The sequence below is a fragment of the Labeo rohita genome, chromosome 22 (genome assembly GCF_022985175.1).
Source record: "Labeo rohita strain BAU-BD-2019 chromosome 22, IGBB_LRoh.1.0, whole genome shotgun sequence".
Taxonomy (NCBI): Eukaryota; Metazoa; Chordata; class Actinopteri; order Cypriniformes; family Cyprinidae; genus Labeo; species Labeo rohita.
Genome location: NC_066890.1, coordinates 53,952,584 through 53,962,642, shown reverse-complemented (window position 1 = coordinate 53,962,642; position 10,059 = coordinate 53,952,584). Strand labels below are relative to the sequence as shown.

The 10,059-nt window shown below is 35.6% G+C and overlaps 1 protein-coding gene across 1 annotated transcript; it reads left to right on the top strand.

The window, feature by feature from the left end:
- Positions 1-749: 749 nt before the first annotated feature.
- Positions 750-8,401, top strand: LOC127153430 (G2/M phase-specific E3 ubiquitin-protein ligase). The gene is made up of 6 exons (XM_051094485.1): positions 750-943; positions 2,106-2,425; positions 3,540-3,721; positions 4,662-4,834; positions 6,261-6,348; positions 8,147-8,401. The coding sequence occupies exons 1-6, from the start codon at positions 750-752 to the stop codon at positions 8,399-8,401; spliced, it is 1,212 nt and encodes a 403-aa protein (XP_050950442.1).
- The last annotated feature ends 1,658 nt before the right edge of the window (positions 8,402-10,059 follow it).

Below are 10,059 nucleotides of genomic sequence, written 5' to 3'. Positions count from 1 at the left end.
TATATTTTAAACAATTTTGTTGCTTTTGTTAACATTAATGAATAATGAACTAACTGTAATGATCAATATATAATTAATATTAATATTTTTATTCATTTACAAAGTATGGTTCAGTAGGCTACTTTAAAAAAAATAGTAGAGCACTATTTATTTTCCATTTAGTATCCATTTTAAAAAATATCAGTCGATTAATCGGTATCGGCCAGTGTGGTCCAACCTAGTTATCGGTATCGGTAAAATCCAATATCGGTCGACCTCTAATAAGAATTGTAACTCAAAATAGTTTAAAAAAAACTTATCCCTCCTGAATAGGGCTGTCTAGACTTAAATTTGCATAGGTGGTACTGAAACATTTTTATGAAATTTAAACACAAAATATATACTATGGATAAATATTTATATTGTGGAATTATTGTGAATTGGTCCAATAAATGGACTAGAAGTACAATAAGAAGTCAAGAGAATTGTTTATATTTTGATGTACACACTTTACACGCATACATTTTAATTTCATTTACGTTATTTTCTTCAGTTTGACTGCAGACTCAGATGACAGTTGTGTTGAAGTGGATTGTGATTCTCCTGAATCCATGGAACAAAGCACTGCAACTGAACATTTTGCTGATGGCATGACCACAAGAGCCAGGACAAACCAAGCTAGTGCAACTCAACAAATGCCTAATTTTGAAAGAAGGTCCCTCACTACAGTAGATGAAACTGCTACTTCACAGATCAGTCATGACGAGAGCATGATAAACCAGACCACTGCTGTACAGCCTTCCTCCGGTGATTTCAATGCTGCATGCTCACTCAACCAGAATGCTTCATCAACAAATGACTGTGGATATGCTGCTTACTTATCGATTATTCCTTCAGTTTCTGATGTGTCTTCAGATGATGAAGAGTTAAACAGAGCAATATTGGCGAGTATTGAAAGTTGCAAGTAAGCATAATTATTATGTTTTTTTATTTATTAATTTTCCTCTTAATTGTTGTGGAGTAATTGCACACATTGTATGAAAATCTCTGATTTGTTCATTCTCTTGAAGCTTTATTTAACTGACAAAAAGTGCAAAGAAGTGATTTCTAGCATTTTGTAGATATAAACATTGAATTTTAATGCTAGGATACTAATTTTTTCATTTTCCAAGTGGAACTTTTCTGGAATTAGGATTTTATATATATATATATATATATATATATATATATATATATATATATATATATATATATATATATATATATATATATATATATATATATATATATATGTATATACAGTGGTGACCAAAATGATTGTAAAACTAGTATTTTCACCAGCTAAAAATGTTTTTAAGTCCTTTTAAGTCTTAAAACCTTTAAGTCAAGTTGTTTCTATCTTTTGCTGTAGTGTGTCAGTGGGTCTGATCTCATCATCATCATCCAGTTGGGCTGGAGTGACGTGAAAAAACAGAACAAACTGAGACAGACTAAATCCAGAAACTGTGACAACATCTCCAAGATGCTTCAAGAAACCTACCTGCAAAGCTACAGTACTGTTAAAAGTTTTAGGCACTTGTGTAACAATGCTGTTAAATGATGCTGCTGTTAAAAATATCATAAATAGATTTTCTTTATTAATTAACTTCCATGAACTAAATGAAATAAACATTTGGTGTGACCATCCTTTGCATTTAAAGCAGCTTTTACCCTAGGTGCACTTGCGCATAGTTTTTCAGGTAGCTTTGCAGGTAGGTTTCTTGGAGATGTCGCCACAGTTCTTTTAGATTTAGTCTGTTTCAGTTTGTTCTGTTTATTTGTGTCACTCCAGACACACTACAGTAATAGATAGAAACAACTGAATTAAAACCATTTTTAGCTGGTGAAAATACTAGTGTTCTAATAATTTTGGCCACCACTGTATATATGTGTGTAATTATCATTGCGTTTAAATATACTCTCTGAATGTTGTACACAGGAAGAATATTTATCTTATATGTATTTATTAGGGCTCCAATTATTATGGTCACAGGAAGATACATTGTACAACTAGTTCAGTATTTTAATACTTCACAATACTAAGATGAAGCCAGTCCTAATACTTGTTTCTTTTTCACTGGTAACAGCATGGACCGTACAGATGGACCACCTGCAAAAGTTATTCTACAGGATCTTGGCTCAAAGATTGACCGAAACCAACAATGCAGGTTTAACATAAATAGAGCCTCAGTATTAGATGGAGACATCCGTGGATTCAAAAAGCTGTCATACAACCCAAATCACAGCATTTCAGTTAAGTTTTCGGATGACATGGGCCATGATGAGGAGGCTGTTGACCTAGGAGGCCCAAGGAGGGAATTTTTTAAATTACTCATGGAAGCCCTGATGCAGTCACCAATCTTCGAAGGACAAGAACATCAGCGAAACTTGGCTCTTGATAGCACAGGTAGGCAGTTTCCTTTCCTTTCTTTACTTTTCAGTAAATAATTGTATGCTATGGTATGCTGTTTTTTTTTTTTTTTTTTTTTTTTTAAAGAATTGTGCAGTGTAATATATTTTTAAAATTTGGTTGTTGTTTTTTTTTTTTTTTTTAAATTGTTTCCACATCCTAATTAAGAGTGAGAATGACAAGGTTAAATAAATAGCACCATGTTTTAAGAACAGCCATAAACACAGTACTCTCTCTATACTCAAAGTGCAAACAAGGATTTCTTTAAGCATGATACAGAGCTAAGCCTAAGCTTTGATCATGGTCATGTAGAGGTCTTACACTGGAAGATGTTGAATGTAGCCTAAAATGTGCAGGGAGCCGCTATTAGTATGCGTGGTGTTGAAATTACTTTTGAAATGAATTGGTGTACTTTCACAATTAAATTCCCAATTACATGTACCACGTGTATAGGGAGCGGCAGGGCTGAGCGCAGATTCTACAAGATAACAAATTTATCAGACACTTAGGCTCTGTTCCACAATAAATCCTCTGCCATGGTCTGGACCAGGGATGGACAAAACCTGCAGAGTTTAGCTTTAGTCCTAAACAAACACACGTGCCTGTAGCTTTCTAGTGATCTTGATAACATTGATTAGCTTGTTAAGATGTGTTTGATTAGGGTTGGAGCTAAACTCTGCAGGACAGTGGCCCTCCAGGACTGAAGTTGCCCATCTCTGGTTGAGACCCTAACAGCATAGAATCGATAAAGGTCTTAATGCACTTGAACTCCGATAAATGCTGCTTGCATCTATATTTATGTTAATTATTATTTCAGTTTAATGACTATTTCTTTCTGCCTTCACACAATACTCCCCTCATTCTGATTGGCTACCACCATTCACCCTCATTGTTGTCAGCTTAGCATCTATATGCACACACTATGAAATTCTGTAACCTCTAAATTTCTCTCAGTAAAGTCTCTGTAATGGCTTTTCTTTGGAAATTAGGTTTGACCATACAGCATGACCATCTGATTATTTGTTTATTTATTTTAACATATACTTTGAGTTTCACAGAAAAACAATGTCAAATTAGGTCTCACTTTTTGTGCAATTACATTGTTTCAAAGCTTTAAGGGAGGACAGATATTACATTGCTGGCCTTGCCATTGCTGTCAGCCTAGTTCATGGAGGACCCTCCCCTGGTTTTCTGTCCCCAACACTGTTCACCTGTCTGGTGAATGGCTTGGAATCTGCAAATCCTACCTTAGACGATATTGCAGATACAGATTTGTATGAGAAAATCAAAAAGGTAATTGTTATTTCTCATTTACAAGACAACAGTAAAAAGTACTGTAGCGGTTTAAAGGATTAGTCCACAACAAAATAAAAATTCTATCATAATATATCCAACAATCATCTTCCATTGTTAATCTGAAAACAAAATGTAGATTATAGAGGTTTTCTAAGGTGGAGTGTAATGGAAAGACATGTCAGCCAACATTTTCAGGGTCCCGCAGTCACTTTTAATGAGCATAATATCTATCCACATAAAAAAAGAAAACACACAGAAGTGGCAAGATATTAGAACCAAACCGAACTAAAAACCGAGGTACGTATTGAACCGTGGACTAACTGTATTGTTGTGTCCCTGGTATGTATTAATATTATGCTTTCTAAATTTGATTACTGGACCTCGAAAGTTTAGTTTGCCTTCTACTTTCATTCCATTTTAACATTTGAAAGCTTCTTCTAAACCTTCATTTTGTGTTCAGATGAGCACAGAAAGTCATCTGAAAATGACACATCTGACATGAAATGAGTGTTAGTAATTATCGTTATAGCGTTAATTATCCTTCAGCTAAATAATGTGGCAAAATTATCAGTGATTAATTTGAGTAATCAATTAATCCTTTAAGTCCTACAATATGAATATTCCTGTGTAAAAAATGGCTTGACCATATTTGTTAAATGTAAGATTTATGAAATTGTAAAAATATTTCATGCATGCTTTCTGTCTTTTTAAATATAGCTACTTTCAGTTTTATTGCTTTAACAGTTGCTAAAATGGTACTGTCATACACTATTTAGAAAGAAGTTGCAGTTGTTTTTAACTATTCACAGAGACATTGTTAGGGCAAAACTTTTCAGGGGATTTTGGTGTCAGTGCATCTGCAATGAGATATTTTTTTGTTGGTTACATACTGTATTGCAAGATGCTTCATCTCTCAATGTATCATTGTTTGTGTTAGATCTCAGAATGCACTACTTTGCATGACCTGCTTGACGCCACACAACCACTAAGAGATTACCTGGCCAATGCGGGCTGCCTCAGGCCTTTAAGACGCATAGAGGACCGAGATGCGCTTGTCAAAGACATTCTAATGTTTCAAGTGATTCACAGGCTCCGGGGACCATTTGAGAGGTTAGTTTTAGCTTGGTTTGACTAAGAGCATTACACTAATAGTATATATTTCAATAATAAAGGGGTCATCGGATGCAAAGTTCACTTTTACATATTGTTTGAACATTGTGTGTTGACAATTTAACTGCTTCTATTCTAGAACATTTGTGGTTATCTAATCAAAACATAAAAGCACACAACGGGCAAAAGTGCAGCGCCACGTCTGGAAGAACTCACAACTATTCAGTATCACACACACTGGACGCATCGCGTTCAGTTCAAGCGGCGGCCTACAAGACTTTATTTGATCATCAAACGGGCAAAAGCATACTGCTGTCCTTTCTCCACTAATAAAGCATCTAGTCAACAAATTCTTTGCTTAGTAATGACATGAAAGCATGCACTACAGTGTGCTGTACAGTGTGTTTCGTTGTCGATGTTTTAAATCTGCCTCTGAAGTGTCCCGCTCTGTGCAGCACGAAGTGTCACGTGTCTAAACAAATGGGCTGTATAACAAAGACTATAGGGACTTTGCTGTATAATGATGACCTTCTCAGCTGCTCCAGCAACGGACCCAACCCGGAAAAAACTATCGGCATTTTGCCGATAAGCGATAGTTCTGCCAATCAACTATCGGCAGACCTCTAGTACACATGTACCCTATAATGATAAAAATCCATGCTGTGGTTTTTAATTAATCTGTAAAACTAATATCCCCTTTTTTCAAATTGAGCCATTCTCAGATGCCTGTGGTGTCACACCGACATAGGCCACTCCCACAATAGTTGATTGACATGAGCGTCTTACTTTAGACCTGTCCTAAATCAGTTGTAGCAGTCCGACATCCATTGTTTCGATGCCAAAGCAGGGATGAATATCTCCAGTTGAGCGATTGAGGTTTTGTATTGCTGGATTTACATAAATGCATCTATGTTCGCACAAATCATTTGTGATCCAGCTTCACCTACAGCAGAAGTGAGTATAAGGTGTTTTTTGTTTGTTTGTTTGTTTTTTTTTTTTATTATTTTTTTTTTTTATGAATGTCTGCAATCACCTTTCCTAATAATGTGCTAGTTAGCAAGTTTTACAGCTAAACGCGCTAAAGTAAACAATCTCTCAGAGCAGAGAGGGGCGGGGCGAGCAGACCTCATATGCATTTAAAGGAACAATCCATCAGAATGGCTTCATTTTTGCAGAGCTGATTTTGGCAAGGTAAAAAGGGTGTTGTTTTACACTACCATTGAGAATTTTTAACCAAAGTGTATTATAGACTTTTCAATAAGACCCTAAAAATCATATCAACTTGTGCAAAATGGGCATCTGATGACCCCTTTAAGTCATTTCATATTTTTAAATTGCTCAACTGCTTTTCAAAATCTGGGTTGTATTTTAAGTAAAGAGCTGATAAGTACTGTTTATTGTGTAACCCTGTTTAATCTAATTTTAGATTTAGAGATGGTCTGAGGACATTAGGAGTACTGGATATAATACAAAAACATCCAGGGACATTTCGAACTCTACTGTGCCATGCGCCAGTTCCGATGACCGCAATGTTCAAATGCCAAAAGCATCAAACGTAAGACAAGTGACATTCAATCAAACTCTATTATTTTGACCCTGTAATGATTTGATGATTGTTTTTTTTCCCCCATTCTTGTCCCTGATGCATGCATTAAAGGAGAACTCCACTTCCAGAACAACAATTTACAAATAATTTACTCACCCCTCTGTCATCCAAGATATTCATGTCTTTCTGATTTCAGTCGTAAAGAAATTATGGTTAAGGAAGACATTCCAGGATTGGTGCCCCGATTTTTTTTGAACTTGCAAAATGTAGTTTAAATGCAGCTTTAAAGGACTCTAAATGATCCCAGCCGAGGAAGAAGGGTCTTATCTAGAGAAACGATCTGTCATTTTTTTTCAAAAAATAAAAGTGTGTACACTTTTTAAGCACAAAAGCTTGTGTAGCACAGGCTCTGGGATGCGCGTCCACGATGCTACGAATTAGTAATGGGTCATTCTTGAATGATTTGTTCATTTTGATGATCCGATGATCTTGGAGATTGATTTGTTCAGTCGCGCATGCGCAACATCTTATTAGGTTCTGTGCTGGAATTAGTTCACAGGTTTCGAGTCTTCGGGTTTTTCGAGTCGTTCGTTCATCTTATGGGGCTGTCACATGACGAACGAACGACTCAAACCTGAAAACTTCAGATAAGAGGTGAGGTGAGCTAATCATAGACTAAAGACTAAAGGTAAACAATGAATTAATCTTTTCTGTTTCTTATAGCATTATAGTTTTGTCTTGTTTGTAGTGTGATCAACGTTTGTGTAAGTAGTAGATGTGTTTGGGAAGTAACGCGTAACATTTTAATTATATTTTGCTAAAATGAACAAAATGGCTCAAAAATATTCATTCATTTTCCTGAACGAGACTCAAAGGTCTAAGTCGGTAAAATGATTCGAACATCCCATCACTACTACGAATCACATCTAAGTTCAAGTACAAGTTCATCATCTGTGTACTCCGGCTCAAAAAGGTAGAGTATGGCGAAAAACTTATCCTATTTTCTCCTACAACTTTAGAATCATCTGACATCGTTGTACCTTTTTGTTTGTTCATATAACTTACTTGCACTTTCTTAGTCTTTGCCCGTTTGCTTTGTAAACACTGGGTCTGTAGTTCTGCCTACGTTCCGCATGACCTTTCGACGTGATTCAATAGTACATGGTGCCGTGAACGTGCATCCCAGAACCTGTGCTACATATGCTTTTGTGCTTAAAGTATACAAATTTTTATTTTCCGGAAAAAAATGGCAGATTGTTTCACTAGACAACACCCTTCTTCCTTTGCTGGGATCGTTTAGACCATTTAGAGCTGCATTTAAACCACATTTTGGACGTTCAAAATCGGGGACCAATGAAGTCCATTATATGGAGAAAAATCCTGAAATGTTTTCCTCAAAAAACATAATTTCTTCACGACTGAAGACAGAAGACATGAACATCTTGGATGATAAGGGGGTGAGTAAATTATTTGTAAATTGTTCTGGAAGTGAACTTCTTTAATGTTGTCAAAAATACTCTAACTTCAGTAACAAGTTGGTTCTAAAAAAAATTGTCTCGTAAATGAAAATAACTAAATTGTTGATTAAAATAAATGCCTTGGTACTACCACTGTTACTAAACGTGATGCAAATTTATGTGCTGTTGTATAGTATTGTGGGATGCAAGTGGCAGAAATAAACTGACTGGTGGGGGGAGGGGAGAGGTTAAGTCAAGGATCTGCTTGCATTGCATATGTTTTTTTGTGTCTCTTCTTTCCTTCCAGAGGAAGGAGGTTCCGACAGACTTGGAAAGATTTTGGCCTTTGCTACAGGTGCTGATGCTATTCCACCAATAGGCTTTTCCCCTCAACCCTCAATTGAATTTCTGCATCAAGATGATGCACCATCCACAGCTAGGCTTCTTCCCATGGCCAACACCTGTATAAACTGCCTGAAATTGCCATTGCACATCTCCTACCAAGCATTCAAAGAAAGCATGGAGTTTGCTTTGGGCAATACTCAAGGGTTTGGGCGTGAGTAGTTTTGTAGTTTTATAGTTTTGATGGTTATTTACTGTGTATCTGTATATATTTCAAAGGAATTTTTCAGTTTTTAAGCCTTCCATCTAAATGTTTACAACTTAAATAAGTCCAAAATGATGTACAGAACAAAAATGTACAGATAATTTACTCATCCCTTGTCATCCAAGATGTTTATGTCTTTCTTTCCTCAGTCAATAAGAAATTGTTTATTTGTGGAAAACATTCCTGAATTTTTCTCTATATAGTGGACTTTAGTGGTGCTCCCAAGTTTGAACTTCCAAAATGCAGTTTGAATGCAGCTTCAAATGGCTCTAAATGATCCCAGCTGAGAAAGAAGAGTCCTATCTAGCAAAATGATCGGTCATTTTCAGAAAAAAAGTGACAATTTAATACTTTTTTTTTTTTTTTTCACTCTCAAATGCTTTTTTCCGGTTCAGTACATTTAAGATAGTTGGGGTATGTTGAAAAACTCCTATCTTGTTTTCTTTCCCAACTTCAAAATTGTCCCACATTGCTGCAGAAGTACCAACCCAGTATTTACAAAGCGAACTTTCAGAGAAGACCAAATGCCCTTGGCAAAAAAAAAAAAAAAGGGGGTAAAACAGCGATGTAGGATGATTTTGGCGTTGAAGAAGAAAACGAGACGGGAGTTTTTCGACATACACTAACTTTAATGACCCGGATTACACAGAGTACACATGCGCATCAGAGAGACGAGACAAGATGAGTTTTTGAGGTTAAAAAGGAAATAAATTGTCAATTTGTTTCAAAAATGACCAATCGTTTGGCTAGATAAGACCCTTCTTCCTCGGCTAAGATCGTCTAGAGCCATTTGAAGCTGCATTTAACTGCACTTTGGAAGTTCCAACTTGGGGGCACCATTGCAGTCCATTATATGGAGAAAAATTTCTTACATTTTGGATGACAAAAGGGTGAGTACATTATCTGTACATTTTTGTTCTGGAATTGGACTTCTCCTTTAAACGTACTTCAGTCAGCTAGAAATTCTAGAGATTTGTGTGTTTTTTAAAAAAAAAACAAAAACAAAAAAAAAACAAAAACAAAAAAATTGTGTGGTACCAACAGTCAGTTAATAATAAAAAGTAATACTATTTTGAGATGTGGTTGGCACTATGTTGAATGCAGGGGGGCCTATATAGTATTACGCAGGTGATTTATAGCTTTTTTTTGTCAGATTAGTATATTGTTGATGTTTCGTTGCCTGTACAAATTGCAGTTTCAAGTGGGATTTGGAACCTAAAATCCATAGGTATGCAACAATGTTATTGTTTTTTTTGTTTTTTTTTTTTACTTCTGAATATGTTTGCAATATGGAACAAAAATGCTTCACATCATAGCATGAACATGCATTTAATGCAAATTGGTTCTAAAAATATTACAACAATTTCCACAGAACATTACAGTGTCTGCTTTTTAAAACAATAGGGTTATATGAGTTATAGGAACCCATAAAATGTTTGTTTACCAAAAAAATTAACCTGTTAAACATATGTCAGCAGTGATACTTGTGATATTTTTGTAATTAACTTTTCATGAATGGAATATTTATGAAATGTGATAGAAAGTTTTGCATGTTAAGTGTAGCACTGTTCTATGAAATTCCTGTTATAAACCTCTCTTTCAGAATTTCTTCTCT